We start from the raw sequence: 21,038 nt of genomic DNA on the forward strand, positions 1-21,038 counted from the left end.
ATGGCTTTGCTCTAATTTCCATATAATTCTGCTGGCCTCGTGGTGTGATGGAAAATTCCAGTATGTAGGGCTGGACCCAGATAGGAGCACGTGCTCCCGTCACACAATTTCCAGTGCCCTTCTTGGAAAAAGCAATCATGGTAATTTTGTCGGGGAGATTTTTTAGATTTCCCTTTATAAAACTCTAGTGCCTGGAAATTGCATTAGAATGCACTTATGTCTTAAGAGGTTATTCGTAGACCCAACGGCACTCACTCTGCTCTGCGTGGAACCTTGCTCGAATGAACAGTTACGTGCACTAGGGCGGAGCCCGGATTATGGAAGTTGAACCCAGGGCACTGGAAGGGCACAGAAATAGTCGCAAAGGGCACGTGGCGAGCGCTGAAAATTTTCAAATGTTGGTGTTCTCCAAGGCCATTTGATGACTGTCGTGAGGGAATAATTCATATTTCTTTATAAAAATTTATTCCTAAACATTTTTGAGGTCACCTCAAACAATTTAGACTAGCCCCCTGGTCCCCCTAGTTGTGGAACCGCTTTTGCTATGCCCTTTTAATTTCTTAATACCCCTGTCAAATTCTGTCCGTGGTCTCTGTCACCATTGACACTAACAAGAAAAAGGTTTGTTCTGCTATTTCTTTGATAAATGATGATGAATTATCATGACAATTTCTGGCATCTCATTTTCCACCGGAAATCTGCTGATTGGAACGCGGCATGGATGCCGGTCTACAGCTTCGTGGGATTAATTCTATAACTTTATTCTTCATTGAAATTAGAGCAATTCGCTTCATAATATTCTTTCATTATTAGGAAAAATTACGGTAAAATGTATATACATGTTTGATGAAAACATAATAGATACCTGTCTAGAAGAATGTCCTTTAAATCTATTCTTTTAGGAAAAGGCAAATGTCGATTGAAAACGTTATTCCTTGGTGAAGCTTTGCACTATTCGAGTAAGGACTTGAATTTGAATTCAAATTTCATTGGTTGAATCGTTGAGAATAGAGGTGTTTAATGAAAATAATCAGTTCTTTAACAATACCGTTCTAGTTATGTCTTATAAATATGTACGATTTCTTGTCGCGACAGGATATAAAAGCCGATATGGACACGAATGGCCACGACTAAACAATCCAGGTTAACTTTTAATTAGTTTATAATCTGACGATTGGCACGGGTACCTCAAGTTACGTAGAAGACTTTCATATCAGAGCGGGCTCTTGAAACCAGTTCTATACAGTTTATATTTGTTACAGGATTTTGGTAAATGATACATTTAACAGGCTTTCAGTTTATCGACGAGAATAACAGTTGAAATCCATTGCCCGACGTCGTAATGGTGTAAGATCTTTACCGTCAAGTCCTACCCCTATATACATTTTTAGTGGCAAACATATGAACTTCCTCAACTATATATACGTAATATTCTTACAGTGGCATGCGAGTAGTAGGTTAGCATTTAATGGTGATGTACCAAAACAGCATTTCAAGATGGTGGCTATCAATAGGACGATATAGATGCAGATACATATACAAATACTATAGAAAGGTCCCGGGTTCGAGCCTAGTGTTGAAAATAAGGATAATGTCGTATCCGTATCTATCGTTCCATTCTTGAATGACGTACAATTCATAATGCAAAAGAAAAGAAAAGAAAACGACTGTTCCTCACTAAATGAATATTTCGTTGTATTAATAGCAAATTTGCTATGAATATAAATATATATATATACAAAAAATAAAACACATAACTTTTTGAAATAATATAGTGCCAATAAGTGGAAATTAAACGATCCTCAATATTTCGTTCACGTGTCTTCCACGATCGATGATAAAGTATGAGGGATTGGCATCTCTTGATTTTTTCATTCCAGAGTGAGGGGTACTAGCTCGTCTGTAACTGCGTCAACTGAAGAGGTAACGTTTGGAATCCACGGTGGGTCGTGCTGTAATAAAATCGTTTGGAATGATGATACCAATTAGCCTGATATATGAAATATAAAAATTCTTATCTTAATAACTTACGCGCTTATGATTTATATCGTCCCAGTTAAGTGTCTCAAAGAAAGGATGGACATATATTTCCTTGGCATCTTCTTCACTACCACCCAATCTGATTACAAATAATATATGAAAAGAATAATTTGATGTCCCGTCCTATTTGATGAAACAATCCGGGAAAGCATTTTGGCAGCACAATGTGTTAGTAGACAAAATTACAAACCTTTCCTTTGGGTTTTTACGAAGAAATCCGCTTAAGAGATTCCTAGCATTATCACTGAGTCTCGAGGGAAATTTTACATCTTCAGTGAGTATCAATTCATACAAAATCTCATGATCTCTGTTGTAAAATGGCAAACGACCGCACATCATTTCATATAAAACGACTCCGGTTCCCCACCAGTCAACAGCTCGGCCGTAATCATTATCATCCAATACCTGCAATAGTTGATCAAATATGGATGTTGACTGTCAAAACGATGTTTTTATAATAGATGGTGTTTTTTTGAGAAATGTGTAGTATTAGTTTTATTTTAGCGATATCTAGTTTATTTTATATATTGGATTTTAACTTTGTTGTAATTACTGAGCACTGAAATGACATTTCTGTGGTTGAGTTCCTGTTGGATAAGTCCTTCTGTAAATGTCTTTTCCCTGAATAAGCAGTAGTCATACAGAGAAATCTAAGGGGGAAACTGGTGATTTTTACTCATATAATGTGGGTACTTTCCTGATATTTAAATCACACGAATTCTGGTTTAGTGGCATTGCCGCAAAGATTATCAAACGGGCAAGTTGTGTCAGGATTATTGCATTATTGTTGAAGAGCTAGATCAGTCTAAAACTCGGTAAGAAATATTCACTTTTTTCTTTTGAATTATGATTTTAGGTATCTTATTCTGAATGTGTTTTATTCTAGAATTATTAGATTTTTTGATATATCAATTGATTGTTCTGTAATTTGTATTAATGAGTTAGATTAAATGTTTAAAAGAAATAAACAGGCCTATAGAGAACTCATATTTTAATTCTGCATTCGATGTTTTATTTGAATAATTAGATTAGTGATTGTCTATTGAAATCATGTATTATATAGCCTATATCTTATGTAACAATTATGTGTTTTAAACTTGAAATTTAAGTAGATGTATTCTTTGTATTTTTTAGTTAATCGAACCAAGTCTTGATATATAAGCATTGAGAAAAATTAAACGATACCATCAAATATGGATTTGCATAAACGAAAATAGATTGTTGTGTTGTTTCTGCGTGGACATAAGTTATAAAATAAGGTTAAACGGGTGATCCACACTGGATTTTGAAAGGTTCCACCGAAGAAGCACATATCAGGGAATTGTTACCTCTGGGGCTAGATATTCCGGAGTACCGCAGAGTATTTCTGTACTGGTTCCATAACTTATTTCTTCACCCAGCCCGAAATCGGTTATTTTGATATGACCATCCTTATCAAGCAGAATATTCTCAAGCTAGAAAAAGAATTACATTTCAAAACATCAAGATTAAACAAAAGGACATAAATAATGCGATATTCCAGCGGATACTTATATACCTTTAAGTCTCTATAAACGATGTTGTGGTCGTGTAAATATCCTAGAGCGGAAATGATTTCAGCGCCGTAGAATCGAGTTCTCTCTTCTGAGAAAACCTTCTCTTTAGATAAATGAAAGAATATTTCTCCACCGTTAACGTACTCCATCACGAAACACAATCGATCTTGAGTTTGAAACGAATATATCAATTCCTAAAAAAGCAATATCTATATAAGCAAATTGAAATATATATTCTTCAACGAGTAATTGAAAGACCTACTGTTAAGAACGGGTGCCTTATCTGTGACATTCGACTGTTAGCAAATGTACCTGGAACTACATCCTACGTAAAATGGTAGATGAATAGAGATGATTAGACAGATAGACTAAAATTGTTAGAATTTTGATTTCCGAACCATTCTTAAGACAAAGTAAGGATTTGTGACTGTCACAAGAATATCCACAGGTATATAAAGGTAATCAAAATTAAACCTATATCTACCTCGCCGAACATTGCTGACTTATTCAGTAGCTTTACGGCATAGATATGACCAGTAGACTTTTCTCGACCAAGCATGACCTTTCCAAATGCACCCTTTCCCAGCACTTTCAACATTTCGAAGCTATCCAGCGACTTAAAAAATCGAAAATATCGAAATGAAATATCTAATCGACGTTGATGTTGAATTCATCGATGCAATTATTAAACAGTCATCAATGCCTACCACTTCAGATTCAGGAGACTTTGGTCGTTCCTCACTGTTCATCTGCCCGTTGGCATTTCTTTCCTGCGCTTTCCATGAATCAGCAACTTTCTGTATCGCTAGAATCCATTCCTCTCTGAAAATTAGACGCTCGCTGATAAGGATATAGCATGAATGAGGATATGACAACATGCGATTTGAAAAATGTGAATACTACAGTACCGTTCTTGGCTTGTTTCGACATGGAACATTCTTTCTACATATGTTGTGAGTTGTAATAGTCTGATGATGAATGTATTTGATTTAGGCTTTTCCGTTCTCATTACATGGCATCCTGCAATACATTTATAATCAATAGAAAATTCTCCACGACCATTCTTCAAACTACCTAAATGAAATAGCCTCACCTTTGATTGAAAAGTTATTTAAAGGTTCACCGAGTGATCCTGGCTTAGGCTTTTCTTTGAATCCGTAGAGGGTTCCATTCTCCCTAAGAATAAAATATCTTGGACGCATGTTTTTTATGTACTCTCCTGAAAAATGTCAAATTTAATCATTTTTCCTTTTTAAAGAAATGAAAATTCCAAACTAATTTGAAATTATATATAATAAGGAAAAACTCACCTCTTTTAGTTAGCCAACCTTCTTTGATAGTTTTAAGTTGTGGTGTTTGAAGTACGGCTTCATTTGTCGCCATTGTGTTTATTTCAGCCTCGTCCGTCTCGTTCTTTTTAGGAATATTTCAACTAATTAAAGCAATTATGACGAACAAGTCTAAATTATCACCATCAAGTTAATACGTCTATATACACTATCAGTACGCTCTCCTTTTAGCTAGAAACAACAGAATTTTGGGATACATAACAGGTTTGATCAAAACTAAGACGACAGCGCAAACAAAGGCTTCTCATGGAGAACCAACATAGATTAAAAAGACTTTATTATCCCTTTATATATTTATACATGTTTAATGCAATCGAACGTGAACAGCAGTATACAGGTTATCATTTGAATTACACGGATTAAAGGATATTGGCAACTACAACATTACCAGTAATCCGAGAATTAATTCAAAACATGTGGCCAAACTTCCATTATTTACACTACACGGATATTTGCTTGAACATTTTTTTTTCCGGTTGAAAGAAAATCTTGTGAAGAAACCTAACCGTCGAATATTGCCTTCTAGCTAACTCTGTCCGTAAAGTAAGACTCCATCTCAGTGACGAACTGAGCCCGGTATTGTCTTTGTCTCCAAAATGTACATAAAAACATAAACACTCGACTAATCCCTTAGGATTTTTACCATTGCCTCCAAATTCTAAATCCAAAATATTTTCCATATCAATCCGATACACCAACCTAACTAGATGTAAAGCAAAGAGAAATTGAATTCTTATCTACATACCCCATAATCAATCTTAGTCTAAAGTGCAATTTCGATAATGGTTGTCCAATTTCTATAATAATAATAGCAATTTCTAATATATTCCGGTATTTTCAAAGATTTGGGGGAAATTCGGTCTTCAACAGATGACCTTTCTCAATAAACATAATGTAATGTCTTCGAATCGTTTCGGTTTTCGATAGAATCATTTCTAACCGCATCTACAATATGACAATTTTTTTTTGGGCAATGACTATACAAATCGAGAACAATTCTACTTCAAAATGTGCAATCAGGCTAATACTAAAAGCTGCCTTTTTGGATCACACTGCCCCATCTTCAAAAATGTTGGTATCCTTACCTTTTCTGGCAATAACTAAATTTCAATTGTGCTCTATCGTCTTTAAATTGAAGAATTCACTACTGCTTAACTCATTTTACTTATTATTTCTTATTAAATGATGATTTTCACCAATATAAGACTCGAAACCGTTTTGTACATTGAAAGTAGACTAATTCACAACCAACTGAGAAAGAAATTCTCAGTGAAAGTGTGATCAGCCCCTTTAACTTGGAACAACTTTCCTCATTCATCGAAAACCATTGGATCAGTATCCCGTATTGTGTTTAAACGTGTTCTCAAACAGTATCGCCTCTAATACGAAAATTCTGCCAGTTTCTTATCCCCCAAAAATTGATGAGATTGTGTAACTTCCAGATTCTATACATATTCAAGTTAATTTACTAGAAAAAACTGAGAGTTTTATTCTGTATTTTGATATGTTATAGGAATATTTTACAATCTTTTAAATGGTAACTCATTAATATCCCGAAAACTCGAAACCATAATAGAATTAGCCTAAAACTTTCCAATAATTTACCATATAGCAACATCCTCAATTGACGGATTAATTGAAAGATATTGTTGTTACGTATGTTTTCTGCCTGCCCAGTCTTTGTGAGATTAATCCTATTTCTGATCGATTTTTTTCAACTACATATACATACCTATCGTGATAGTATAGTATCGTGTGGATCTCCGAGTATTTTCGATGATCGTATATTATTTCCTTACTAGTTCCGTCTTATATGTGTGTACGTATTCTAGTCGCGACATGAAATAAAAACCTGCGAATGGACACGAATGAGCGTGAAATAATCCATTAATCGGATTAAATATTCATACTCTGGCATGGGAATAGTAAATTACGTTCACCCTACGTGCAACTGTGCAGGTTCACCCGCCAAGAAGGTATTCGAACCCACTACGCTCCGCGAACACGGTGGGACGGACGGTACCGGACCCCTGGCAAGCGAGGATGAGTTCACACTAGCGAAGGTCCCGGGTCAAGTATAGCGTTGACATAAGGTCATCTCGCTAGAATATTTTAAATCCATTTATGTCATGATTGATGATTAGTGAAATCTTAGTAGTTTCACTATCGACTCAAATTAATTATTCTCTTCGATCTCCATATCATAATCCACTTTATGATATTTGATTCTTGGTTTGAATTTCTCATCTGTCGCATGGAGCATCCTCCTTATAAACAGATAAAGTGAATGAAACAATTAATTGTTTCTGATATAATACATGTGTATTACCATTTTATTTATTTCAAACGTCAAATTTCAAATTATGACCACATCAATTGTTTTAATGTGTAAAAGAGCGGACCGTGATTAGCATTCTAGCGATTATAAATGATTTGCAAAAAATAAATTACAACAACATATATGAAAATATGTAAAAGCATTGCACAAATTAACATTTCAGTGATTGAAAGTAGATATGGAAAGGAAATATGTATCTAAACAGAAATTTGAAATTTTGAGACATTTGCTGAGTTACTAACCCATACAAGCCTACTTTATGTGATTAAGAGGGATGAATTTATTATGTAATGCATCTTCGTTCATCAAAGTAATTATTGCATCTGCTAGTACTTCATAATCCTCTATAACGTTATACACGTGAGCTGATATTCGTACGTAGATTTCCCCATTGATAACTTTAAACGGAACCTGCAAAATTGAAAATATTATCAGAACCAATAAACAACATTGAATGTATTTCATCGCACATGTAGCATATCAACTAGTTCTACATACTTCAATTTGGAATCTATAATGAAGTTGATCTCCTATATATTCAGCGTGTTCATATGAAACCTCTTTGATATTCTCATAGATCTTGCGAGGAATCTGCACATTCACCATCGTACCTATTGAAATGGAATATAAATGGATTCATTGCCAAGCTTGTAGCAATCATACTCCTCTGTAGCATCCGCCTGTAGTAGTATCGGTCCATTCTGTCATCCGTTCAAACCGGTAGGATAATAAAAAGATTTTCTTTCCCTACTTTTTTCCAATGTAAAAAAATTCGAACATCTATATCAGTATTTATCTATAGCGGTCAGATTTTCCTGGTCCCGGCGCTACTACCATCATTGGCTGAGTCTACCGTATTACATGAGTTTTAACAGGTATTATTATTTTTCCTTACCAAACATTTCCTCCGGAGCGATGAGCTGCGTTCGCCAGTTTTTAACAAGCAGACGCGCTGAAACGAAAAAAAAACGAATGTACGTTTATATCGTTCAGTTGACTATGAAGACAACAAGAACAACCGATTTGAATTACCTGCTTCAATAGCTAGCGAATGATTATGCGTCATCACTTTGTTGAGACCAATTGCTTCCCAGAAGTCGATCACAGTTTGCAGAGACAGAAAAGGGGACACATCCTTCAGACCTGTAACATATACACATAAATAAACAGACATACACGTAGTTGACTACAATTCATTATCTAATTCCTCATGGTTCATGAATAAACATGCACAGTAGAATATCTGCAATACGTTACCGGATTTTTTCACATTGAAAAACAGTAACAGTAGGGATATAAAAACTCTAATTATTCCACTAGTTTCCACGGATTACTGTATACCACGCGATATCACTACAGGCAGTAGTCTCCTATATTTCTTACCAGCCCAAATGAAATCAGAGGTGAAACCTGATCCATATCCAGCGGATGTTACCAGAGCGTGCGTGGAATTCTGATGTTCCTTCGCTACGTACAGAAAAGCACAGCCTTTGCTCGAGCAAAACCATTTGTGACAGTTCGAAATATAGTAATCAGGGTTCAATTCGTGTAAATTTAAAGGGAGTGTACCCAAAGCATGGGCTCCATCTATCAGAACACGCACACCTCTGAATACAAAAATACACAAGAATATTATGTGCCGTTTTTTCCCAGTAATTTACTGATAACCATTCATCATGAACTTTGAAAATAATACCTTTGACGACAGATATGTATCAAATCTTTAATGGGCAGGATGACAGGAATGTTACTTGGAATATGATTGAATACGGCAATTTTAGTTCCAGGTTTCAGAGTTCTCTCCACAAGATCTACTATCTGAAAAGCAATTTTTAAGCAACACTAAGTTACAAACGAAGACAATTTCCATAGTCTGCATGTATATACCATAGCTCTTTAGTTTTTACCTCTTGTTGGCTCTCAATAGGAAAATCAATTCTTTCAACTTGGATTCGTGCGCCAGTTTTTGAACATATATACTTTAGCATCTTCTTAACTCCACCTATCAAAAAGATGATATTCAGTAATTTTTTGGGGATGTAATATCACCAATGGGGTAATATTACCAGGACATGTAATTACCGTAAGCGATGTTTAGATGATAGATCGTATCCTCAGATGTGAAATCAAGATCTTTTATGACGGCGTTCATTCCAGTACTTGCATTGGGCACCAAAACAATATCACTCGCGTCACAGCCTTGAAATCAATAAGTTCATCAAACTAAATCGAATGCGTAAACTGCACAATACACATAAGGAATGAAATAATTTACCTATTAATTTCGACAGTTTTCTCGTAGTATGTACTACGAGGGGTAGAACCATTCTATCGATGAACCTCAGTGGTTGTCGTTCTGCATAGATTTGCCAGGCCTTTAAAAAAACCGTTAGTAGAATGATAAGTATATTCAAATATCCAAGTTTATCAAGGTTACAGAAAAATTCTCACCTGAGCATCTTCAACTGCAGGTTTTAGAGCAGCTCCAAAAGCACCGTGATTTACAAAACAAAATTCTGGCTCCAAATAGAAACATCTCATTTTGATTTCTTTACCAAAAGATAAGTTTGCAGCATAGGCAACATCTTTCACCGGGATAGGTCTGAATGGGGGTTCATATTCATCCTAAAAACGATTCAAAATTTTATGAAAATTCTGAAATTGATGTTTGCAAATATAAGGTCAAAATGCAATTAAATGCTTACCTCGGATAAATGTATCAGTTCTTCAACATTGGAAGAATGAAATGATCCGAAATCTCGTTTTTCCTTTAACTTGATTATTTGATCCATTTCACATTAGCCTATTGTGGTGGTTCCTATTGTAATTCAAAGATAAAAAAACTATTTGAATAAACTATACTAAATTTGAATAAACATGAAATTGCAGACCAGATCAGTCAACCAGCTACCACCCCCAACAATGCCAGATTTTTTTGTTGTGTTGGAACTAGTTTAAATTATCTTCTGATATACCGCCAAAATCATACATTGCCAATGTGGGTGGTATTTTGGGGTTTGACTGTACATATATGAATAGTAAGTAGAATAAAATATATGAATAGTTAGGGGAGAAAAAGATAGTGCTTGCATGCATGGACTTCAGATGTTTGGTGTGGAAAATTTTGAAGACAAGACACGGAGTGCAAGGGGTCTAAGAATATTGAGAAGGGATAAATACTTTAAATGAAACTTACCAATTGAATTATCTTATGCAACAACTCTGAAATAATATTTTCCCGATTACCACATGCACAGAGCCGATTACATCGTTATCAATTAAATATTGGAACAATTAAATATTGGAACTTCTAACTTCAGAGATCATATAGATATCCCTAAGAATTCATAAGCCAGAAAATTCATAACATTTTCTCATGTTTCAAAGACTTTGGTCTGTTACACAGTAGACTCCGATTGGGTATTAAGTATATCGTAGTGTCCCAAAAATTTCAACAAACATCAGAATTGAATGGTTACCAGTATTCATCTGAGTTAATTGGATCAGAGTCGAGCAGAGTATACTGTACATGTATCAACTATTAGTTTTTTTGTTGCATTCTTATTGCATTTCCACATATGACACAAAAACAGAAACTCCTTTCACGTGAATGAATCCACTGATAAAAACCAATAGGACAACAAAACATTTTCAGCTATAATATAATTTAATTGCTACAAATAACTGGAATTAATTCATACAGGATACACAACAATGCATGTTTTTGAAACCACAGAAACAAGTCTCTTCATTACTTAAACGCTCGCTTAGATTTATGATAATGCACGGACTAATATGAACAGAATAAACATTTAGTGTTTTATTCAAACCAATCGAGTTTAGACTGGTTTGTAATCCAATTTCGATTCGAGTTTTTTGTTGTCGGACACTTTTCGTACCGCTTTCATAAAGTCTTCATCGATGACGTAGTCGCGCTCGGAGCGTATAGCGAACATACCGGCTTCTGTACAGACGTTACGCAAATCGGCGCCGTTGAAATCATCGGATAACTTAACAACGGCTTCCCAGTCAATTTCGCCGTGTTTAGCAATCGGTGCCGCATGGATTTTAAGAATGTCCATTCGCGCTTGCTCGTTAGGCAGGGGGATTTCGATCTTTCTGTCGAGTCGACCTGGCCGTAACAAAGCGGGATCTAACGTGTCCGGGCGGTTCGTCGCCATGATCATCTTCACTTGACCGAGTGCGTCGAAACCGTCCATCTGGTTGAGCAGTTCCATCAAGGTTCTCTGGATTTCACGATCGGCGGACGTACCCTCGGAGAAACGCCGGCCTCCGATGGCGTCGATCTCATCCATGAATATGATGCACGGTTGATGATCGCGTGCGTAGCCGAACATCTCTCTGATAAGTCGAGCGCTCTCGCCGATATATTTGTCGACGATCGCGCTTGAAACGACTTTCAAGAAATTGGCCTCCAGTTGAGAAGCGACGGCTCGCGCAAGAAGGGTTTTACCGGTACCAGGTGGACCGTAAAGCAGACATCCTTTAGGCGGAGTAATACCGACCCTCTGGAACAACTCCGGGTTGAGCAGTGGTAATTCGATGACTTCCCGCAGTTCACGGATTTGTTCGCCTAAACCTCCGACTTGTGAATAGCTGATATCGCCGGGATCTTCGGACGACATGTTGTAAACGAGAGGATCAACTTCTCTAGGCAGGTAACGCATGATCGTAAGGGTGGTCATATCTAGAGCAACTCTAGTGCCTGGTTTCAGCTTGGCTTTATCGATCTGTCTTCTGCAACCGACGACATAACGAGGGCCGTTCGTAGCTTTCACGATGAACTTGTCCTCCGTCAACTGTTTCAGCACTTCGCCTACTATTTGCCCGACACTTTGAAGAGCTTTCAAATCATTTTCAGACTTATCGTATTGCTTTGTTAAGTCTTTCAATTGCTCTCTCATCTCTTTCAATCTAGCTTCCAATTCTTTATGTTCGAGTAACTTTTTCCGATAGTCGGTTAGAGCTTTTTCACGCACGGTATCGACAGTAGCCATGGTTAATTACGAAAAGCGAGAGGTTTCTAGTCGATTAAATAGTTTATTGTATATTAATACACACACCTTTGACAGATGATTCCTGATTTTGATGACAATCCAAAAAAATATTTAGCTGAGTAATGTGCAAAAGGTTGAAAGCCTGTTTTGGTCGATGGCGAGTGACGTCACTAGTACAAATTCCGAGCGGTTCGAATCCCACAATACGCCAAAATCACTACGGCCGCTCTGAGCGCACATCGCATTTAAACGTTGCCATTTAATAATTGTAAAATAACTAATAATAGTTTAAGTTTTATAAGGGTTAGAAGTACATTGTATTTACTGCTAGTGTATGTATATATCATGTACGGTTGCGAGAAATCCCTGCCCTGGTTAAACATGAGTCCACTAAACCTTTAAATTTTAAGTTGTTAATGAATCTATTGTTTTAAATTGTTAAAACTGCAAACTATGGTTGTCGAAGATGCACCTTCTTCACATCCTTTGAAATCCTGGATAGCATCGCTGTCGGCAAAGACCTTCAGGTCTGTCTTCAACGGCACATCGCTTTGGAACAAGCGACTACTGTGTTATCAAATCTGAACTAGGTAAAAAAATGTTCCCCAAAAATAAAGACAAGTAAACGGATTAATTTGAGGTTTGAATGTTTTTGTTTATTTGTTGGTTCAAATTGAACCCTCGTCATCCTGATCTCCATAAATCTAGGACAAATATTCGCACACTTAAAACAATAAAATACGAGCAATAAGCAATAACATCAGACTGGAGTAAGTAACTTTACTTAATTCACAGATACAATCCTACACAAAACAATAGCTATTCAGTGGCGGATCCGACCCTCTATTTATTACCGATGTAGCCGCAAATCTATGCGTTACTGACTAAAAACCGAATGAAATCTTTCTATTAAGTAATGCTCAGAATGCACCTGCTTGCATCTATTTTCCAAAAAATGTTTAGGGAGGGTCTTCGCGTAATCGGTGCTTGCTCTGGAATGGCTTATAGCCATCTGTTGTTGCTTTCATTTGCCCCCCCCCCCTTCAAAATGCTGGATCCGCCCCTGAGTGCAGACAAAATGATCGACAAAGACATACAGAACTCTAAAACAACAGTTAACAATTTAAGCAACGATAGACAAAACAGATAGCTGATTACTTTACAAACCTGTTGTCAGAACCTTAATTATTTTTACATGTACACAGAGGTCTGTTAACAATTCAACCAATGAAATTGCGATAGAGATACAGAACATACAGCTTTAACAGTAAAACAATGCAACCAATGAAATTGCGATAGAGATACAGAACATACAGCTTTAACAGTAGACAATTCAACCAATGAATTGCGATTAACTAAGACATACAGGACATACAGGACTAACTTAATTGCGATAGACATACAGGACTAACAGTAAACAATGCAACCAATGAATTGCGATCGCGATCACAAAGACATACAGGACAAACAGGAATAAACCACAGTAAATTGCGATAAAAAAGACATACAGGACTAACTGCAGTAAATATATAGGGCCTTAGGAATGCAAAATACATTCATTTTGTCGAATTTAAACATTCCACAACTTATTTCATTATGTCATTTCCAGTTTTCAAAGGGAATTTTCTTAACTTCAGATGCCTCGAGGACATAAACATATAGAAAGATCTGTCCCAAAAAAATGTCAAGTGTCTTTCTTAGTGCAATGGGCCCTGGTTTTCCACGTTTATATATCACATATAAAATTCTACAGAAACAATCAATGAATAAGTGAAAATTTACGAATAACAAACAAGACATTCAAGCGGTTGAGTAAGTTAAAATGGGACCAATCTATATGTATATTATATATGGATTATACAATTTAATCAGGGACAGCCTTGAACCGAGGTTGATGTGTCCATACACTCTCTTCATACACTCTCTGAACATGCATGTATGTATACTGCTGCCAATTGATGATAAGTCAAGGATGTTGAAGTTCTAGACATGGTCAGAATCATCCAGAGACATCGGCACGCATCACAATAACTGATGATTTTGCAGTAACCTGTAACATAAAAAATCAAGCGGTAATCTATTCACAAAATATATTTTCCTGAAAGAGAAAACCTGAAATAGAGCACTATAAACACCAGTGCATATACATTGCTTCTTAACCTTATATAAAATCGAGTAAATATATACATTCAGGCCTATAGAAAATCATACAATAGGCCTACAAACTTTTTAGTTAGGCTAAACAAAAATGATACCTTGTTTCTCCGCAGCGGCCGGGTCATTTTTGTAAAATATGATGAAATTTATAAACAGTTCTTTTCTATAGCGGCCGGGTCTGTTATGGTAAAATTGATCACGATTTAAAAAAAAGTAATGTATAGGGTAGATAGGTGGCCGGCATATTTAATTAATATATAATAAATTTTGTAAACAGTTCATTTCTATAGCGGCCGGGTCTGTTATGGTAAAATTGATCACGATTTTTAAAAAAGTAATGTATAAAGTAGATAGGCGGCCGGCCGGGTCAACATTTAAGCTCAGCAGAGCGGAGAAACAAGGTATCAATTTTTTTTAGCCTTAGTTATTCTATATGGTCACCAGGGGGTGTTGAATAGTAGAATAACTTAGCATTAGAGCCCACAGATAGAAGAACATATACAGCCTACAAGTAAAACTACAGTCAACCCCCACGATATACTGCCCACATCGATGCAGAACAATATTGACGGTATAGAGAATATAGGGGGTGTATCGGGGGTGTATTACTATGTATTGGTAATGAGATATTACATTGAGAAAACCTGGCAGAAGGCGGGGATGGCAGTAAATGGGAGGGCGGTATATCGGGGTTGACTGTATAAAGAAATTACCAGGCAAAAATGTTCGAAAAAAAATTTTCATACAAAAATTAAGTTTTCAGAAATTTTTTCCCCATATTTTTCACATGCATCTTATCTCTGCTAAGACAAAGTACATTGTATGTTACCTGTTTTTAAACCTGGAATCACTATTATCTTCAACAGGCGAATGGACAGAAAATTGGGAAAAAGGAATGACCAACTTTTCCCATCCACCATGTAAGGATTGCGGACGAGTAGAGCAAAATGGTAAAGGTGCACGCCTAATCATTTTAGATGCAGGAAGTCGAAATGGCTTTGTGCCAGGTGCAAACCTGGTTTTTGAAGCAAAAAATGGTTCTGGAGATTATCATCACCAAATGGATGGTAAATATTATTAAGTCTTTGTTTTCAATATCCATATTAATGTCTATTTCAACTTGGCTTCAGAGCATATCAGATTGCCTAGCTCAGTCAGTTTTGGTGGTAAATATCTGGTAAAGGTCCTATTGGTTAAGTTTGAATTATTGTCCTCGTTGAAAACATGACAACCCTGATTGTAGACCATTTTTACTCGTCGACAATGTCTTCACACCTGATTGTCATCCGATTCTATTCGTCGACAATGTCTACAACCCTGATTGTAGACCATTTGTACTCGTCGACAATGTCTACAACCCTGATTGTCGAGTAAAATCGGTCGACAATCAGGATTCTAGACATTGTCGACGAGTACAAATGGTCGAAAATCAGGGTTGTAGACATTGTCGACGAATAGAATCGGATGACAATCAGGGTTGTAGACATTGTCGACGAGTAAAAATGGTCTACAATCAGGTGTGTAGACATTGTCGACGAATAGAATCGGATGACAATCAGGGTTGTAGACATTGTCGACGAGTAAAAATGGTCTACAATCAGGTGTGTAGACATTGTCGACGAGTAAAAATGGTCTACAATCAGGGTTGTCGACATTGTCGACGAGTACAATTGGTCAACAATTAGGGTTGCAAACATTGTCGACGAGTAGAATCGGTCGACATTTAGGATTGTAGACATTGTCGACGAGTAAAATCGGTCGACGGTTAGAATCAGTCGAATACAGTCCATGCGGATTAATTTCAAATACCAGTCCGCTGTGATTAGATTCTGCGCAGATCTACTTTTACCTGTTCTGGAGTTGAGCCGAAACTTTTGTGAAACTAGGCCCAAGGGCCGGTTGCTCAAAAGTTGATTTAAAACAACCTTTGAGCAGCCAGCCCTTCCATAGCATAAATTGCTCTGATTGTGTGACAACTGATATCTCAAAAAAGTATACCCATCAAAAATATCACTCTCTAATAGTCGTATGAAAAATGCTGATCGCCTACAGCCTACATCAATCATCAATTTCGCAACTAATCATATTCTATGTGCTTTTCAGGAGACATATTCGAAACATGGCTCGAGGACCAATTGATTCCAGCATTAGAGGAACCTTCCCTTATAGTCATGGACCAAGCGTCATATCATCTCTGCTTAGTAAAGGAAAGTCAGGCTCCAAAAAGCTCACAGAGTAAAGAAGAGATCAAGGTATTAAAAAACCTAGATGGCCAGTTTTGAAAAATTGTTTTCACAAATTCAATTTAAAGACATATTTTAGCGACAATGTGAGTGTGGTGGTAACGTGGCCATGGTGGCAATAACAAGACTCCAAAACTGGCAAAAGCCAAAATTAAAAAGCCCTGCCGCCGCGCGGTCGCGACCTGCACCACCGTGCACGATGGCGATGCTCGCGGCGTTCACTAGTGTTACCCAGTGAGTTTTTTATAATCTTGCAATCTACCTCTTTTTTCAAACCAATATTACCACCAACTGGTCCGGAGACAAGCTTAACACGTTCGGAAAACATGATTCACAATCTTTTAATCAACAGCCAGCAAGAATACACTTGACAGCAAATTCAAATTCAGCGGTTAACCGTTAAAAGTGAGTTGTTTAGCTTTGGGAGTAACAAAAAGGCGATCTTGATGACGTCACTAGCCATCGACCAAAACAGGCTTTCAACCTTTTGTTTATTGTATATTAATACACACACCTTTGACAGATGATTCCTGATTTTGATGACAATCCAAAAAAATATTTAGCTGAGTAATGTAGCAATGGCTTCACAAAGCAAATATGTTTACCATTTGTCACAGGTGTAACAATTTTGAATTTCAGCCTTACCTACGTACAGTTAAAGCTATGCTGCTTCCTTACTTAATTTTCCTTTTTCTCTTCCTGTGTACCTAAGCAGTTTTTTACTTTTCTTTGTTGGACTGAACTCGTGTTCTATTTTGTGAAAATGGTAAATAAAGAAATAATTGAATTGATTCCGAATATTTGACTACAGTTGATGCGTAACAAATTATCTTTCAAAAAATATGGCGTCCGCCGAAAGATTCGACGCTATGCTGTTGGGCATGGCCCAACAGTGCGAAGGTGGTGTCCAGGAGGTAAATAACTATTTAAAGTGTTTCATAACATACCAGGTATTTATGGAAGTGGTAAAAAAAGTTATACATTCGACGACGACCTCTGTAAATATACGAATGAAGAGGAGTTCAATTGCTTCGCATTCCGATCCTCGCTCTTCGCTTCCACCCACTTCGTACTCGCTTGCCAGTTAAGTGTAAGTTAACCCAATTCGTAACGCTTCATTTTTTCAGTTATTGGATGTACTTTTCAATTTTCTTGCAAGAAAGACTGATTTCTATGTCGGTGGTGATGAGAATGCAGCTGAGAAGGTAATATTAAATCCCTTTTCAATCTAGTCACCTTTTCACTCAAAACCGAAACCAATTAGGGCCTTTGATTTTCCTTCATCTTAAGTCATTCATCTGATGGACTGCTTCTTTCACTGGGTTAAGGCATTCTTAAGTGGCTGAGATTAATATTTTCTAAAGAAAATTACACATAACGTCTAAACGGGTCAATTGCTTTGTAGCTCATTCCTGCTATCTTTCAGCTTATCAACGAGAAGTTCAAGAAATATGAATCCTTTGCAAAAGAAAGAGCCGCGAAAGAACGTGCAGAACGTGAGGCAGCAGAAAGAAGGAGGAAGGAAAGAATTCAAAAAGAAGCGGAAAAGGAACAACAGAGATATGAGGAGATAAAAAAACAAGAAGCGAAAATTGTTGAATTAACTGATGAGGAGGCAGAAAAATTACAGAAAGAGATTGACACTGTATGTATGAATTCTATCGAAAGGAAGAACTGCATTTGTGTACTGTTTTAGTAAGCGCCATAGAATACGTTAAGATAACTTAGAAATCTCTATTGTAGGAAACAACTGATGAAAATGTTTTCATGATCTTATTTGGGATCATTTAAGATAATGACATCCTTTCATTTTCTGTAATCTTGCCATCTTTTTTTTTCATCTAACGAATTTTAGGAGAAAAAGGGTGAAATGCCGTCTTCAAAACAACCCGAAGACAAAGAAAAGGTAGGTTATCTGGTATTTATTTTCTTGTAGCGCGGGAGTATTGATTGAATAATCAATTTATCTGTGTGTGGTTTAGGCTGCTGAAAACGGTGAAGGAAGTGATGAAGAATCCGAAGAAGACAAGAAGAAAATGAAGCCAAATTCTGGAAATGGTGCTGATTTGGAACATTACAGTTGGACCCAAACATTACAAGAAGTTGACGTGAGTTCTCTTTTTGTATTTCGAGTGAAGTTTGAATATGAATTACTTTCAAATGGTTTTTTTTTTTAATTTTAGCTCAAGATTCCATTCAATGTACCATTCCCTTTGAGAAGCAAAGATTTAGCAATTGAAATAAAAAAGAAGGTATGTTCTATCAATTTGAAGGAGTTTCACAATGAAGTAACTATAACGAGTTGGGAATACATTTTGAACAATCTATTGCAGCATTTATCAGTGAAGTTAAATGGAAAACCAGCAGTGATAGATTGTGAATTACATAAGCCTGTGAAAGTGGAAGAGTGTAACTGGTTGATCATAGACAAAAAGCTAGTCCACATCACATTTGAAAAGGTACTCAAGTTTAATACAACAGACAAGTCACCAACAAATTATCTTTTTAGTTGTTTTAAACTATAAAGTCTGTTACTACACATTTATGTTTTGGTTCTTCATGTGCAGGTGAACAAGATGGAATGGTGGGACCGACTTATTACAACTGATCCAGTTATAAATACAAAGAAAGTACAGCCCGAAAATTCAAAGGTAAGAAAATCCAAACGATTTGTGGGCCAGTCATAAAGTATGGTGTGACATTTTTATATCAATTTTGAATACCTTGTCTTCAGCTCTCAGATTTGGATGATGAAACTCGTGGTATGGTTGAAAAGATGATGTTTGATCAGAGGCAAAAAGAAATGGGAAAGCCAACATCCGATGAACAGAAAAAGCAAGACATGTTGAAAAAGTGAGTCATATTTGCTTGATTTTCACAAATATAAGATATAATTTTGAGAGTTATTTTACTGATCTGCAATGTTCTGGTAACTGAAATCCTTTTCACATTATTATAGGTTCATGGCACAGCACCCAGAAATGGACTTCTCCCAAACAAAATTCAATTAAAATCGCTTGTGAATTGAATGTTCAAAGCTGTGCTGAGCAAATAAAGTACTGTATGTTACATTTTTAAACGTATTAGTTAACCTGTTTGTTGATTGGTTTGCTAAGTTTTCTACTGGGGCATTTCATTGGATGGAAAATCTAATGGTATTTTTATTTGCTGAGAATTCCAAAAATGATAAACTCAAGATGATATGATTCAAGCAATTGAAAATCGTTTATTTACAAAATTCTCAACAAAAATGTCTATCACTCAATAAGGCAATAAAACAAATTTAAAAATCACTACATTCAAATCATCAGATTTACACACTCATAATATGAGAAAAAAAGCAGTTTCAGAAATTTCAGCAGTTATTTATTTTCTTCAGCAATCGGCGAAGTGTTGTGTATTTAATTTTTATCTAATATTTGATAATTACAGGAAAATAACATCAGAAAACCAACTCTAGACTGAATAGCTTTAGCGGCAGTTGTTGAACACACACATCAAGAAAATGTAAAGCCTCGTCATCAAAAATATTGAATTCATTTCACCATTGTTTCAGATAATCACTCGACTGCAAGAAAAAACGAGAATTTGACACTTATATCAAATCAAGCAAGTGCAGAGTTAGTTTCATCTGAATCTTTAGGTCCAAAAGTTAGAAAAAAGTCTTACATTGAATCTTTGTGGTATTTTGGCAGAGTAATCTTGGAGTTGTGCGGATTCTTTTCGCCTTTGTCTGAAATGAAGAATCAATTCACGATTCAGCATAAATGTTCACCATGGTTTACCAGTATGTAAAGGACGAACGAAGGTTGACTTACTGATCAACATTATTTGGGTGACTCGGTCCGAAAGATCTAGGTCTGTTGCTGTTCAAAATGGCATCAATTTGCATAGATTGTTCTCTTTCCTTCATTGCTTTCTGTTCAAATATGCACAAATTTTACAGAGTAAAGAATAAACCACAACATGTAGGTACATCTTATCAATGAGTGACACCAGTTACATCCAAAACTCACCTCCATCTGTTTTTGATAATGGGCCTTTCTCAGCAAAAATGTTTCTTTCCTTCTCGCCATGTTATGTTCGTTTATTCCAGATGCCATTTTGGGAGGTTTTGATTAAAAGTTGTCACAAACAGGCTGACGGATTAAGTGAAAGACAGTTAAAGACACATTATTGCATTGTGTGTCTTAGAAAGATTCATTCATTTTTGTTGGTTTAATTTTGCAAATGAAGCAATATGATAATATATTTTTCCACGTAAAAGCGTTTCATAAGTAAATTTAGGGCTACATTGATTATATTCCAAGGATAAGTTACGTTAATTAAGCATGATAATCGTAATAAACACTCCCATA

The 21,038-nt window shown here is 36.3% G+C and overlaps 4 protein-coding genes across 4 annotated transcripts; 1 reads left to right on the top strand and 3 right to left on the bottom strand.

Moving 5' to 3' along the window:
• Positions 1–1,785: 1,785 nt before the first annotated feature.
• Positions 1,786–4,958, bottom strand: LOC141914732 (RAC-gamma serine/threonine-protein kinase-like). The gene is made up of 11 exons (XM_074806015.1): positions 4,886–4,958; positions 4,669–4,794; positions 4,484–4,595; positions 4,308–4,397; positions 4,060–4,195; positions 3,838–3,900; positions 3,578–3,769; positions 3,369–3,494; positions 2,231–2,445; positions 2,032–2,119; positions 1,786–1,952 (listed from the first exon to the last, which is right to left on the bottom strand). Exons 1-11 carry the CDS (start codon positions 4,956–4,958, stop codon positions 1,872–1,874), a joined length of 1,302 nt encoding a protein of 433 aa, XP_074662116.1. The 3' UTR covers positions 1,786–1,871.
• Positions 4,959–7,287: 2,329 nt separating this feature from the next.
• On the bottom strand, positions 7,288–9,727 carry LOC141915254 (uncharacterized). The gene is made up of 10 exons (XM_074806759.1): positions 9,714–9,727; positions 9,538–9,637; positions 9,345–9,461; positions 9,170–9,264; positions 8,959–9,080; positions 8,646–8,869; positions 8,295–8,405; positions 8,158–8,214; positions 7,761–7,873; positions 7,288–7,673 (listed from the first exon to the last, which is right to left on the bottom strand). The coding sequence occupies exons 2-10, from the start codon at positions 9,587–9,589 to the stop codon at positions 7,515–7,517; spliced, it is 1,050 nt and encodes a 349-aa protein (XP_074662860.1). The 5' UTR covers positions 9,590–9,637; positions 9,714–9,727; the 3' UTR covers positions 7,288–7,514.
• Positions 9,728–10,918: 1,191 nt separating this feature from the next.
• LOC141915176 (26S proteasome regulatory subunit 10B) lies at positions 10,919–17,266 on the bottom strand. Its single transcript, XM_074806644.1, has 2 exons — positions 17,195–17,266; positions 10,919–12,346 (listed from the first exon to the last, which is right to left on the bottom strand). Exon 2 carries the CDS (start codon positions 12,278–12,280, stop codon positions 11,102–11,104), a length of 1,179 nt encoding a protein of 392 aa, XP_074662745.1. The 5' UTR covers positions 12,281–12,346; positions 17,195–17,266; the 3' UTR covers positions 10,919–11,101.
• Positions 17,267–17,491: 225 nt separating this feature from the next.
• LOC141904578 (nuclear migration protein nudC-like) lies at positions 17,492–19,750 on the top strand. The gene is made up of 10 exons (XM_074793193.1): positions 17,492–17,594; positions 17,808–17,885; positions 18,107–18,325; positions 18,536–18,586; positions 18,663–18,788; positions 18,864–18,932; positions 19,014–19,139; positions 19,248–19,331; positions 19,415–19,533; positions 19,640–19,750. The coding sequence occupies exons 1-10, from the start codon at positions 17,523–17,525 to the stop codon at positions 19,689–19,691; spliced, it is 996 nt and encodes a 331-aa protein (XP_074649294.1). The 5' UTR covers positions 17,492–17,522; the 3' UTR covers positions 19,692–19,750.
• Positions 19,751–21,038: the final 1,288 nt, after the last annotated feature.

The sequence above is a fragment of the Tubulanus polymorphus genome, chromosome 1, assembly GCF_964204645.1.
Source record: "Tubulanus polymorphus chromosome 1, tnTubPoly1.2, whole genome shotgun sequence".
In the NCBI taxonomy this organism is placed as follows: Eukaryota; Metazoa; Nemertea; class Palaeonemertea; order Tubulaniformes; family Tubulanidae; genus Tubulanus; species Tubulanus polymorphus.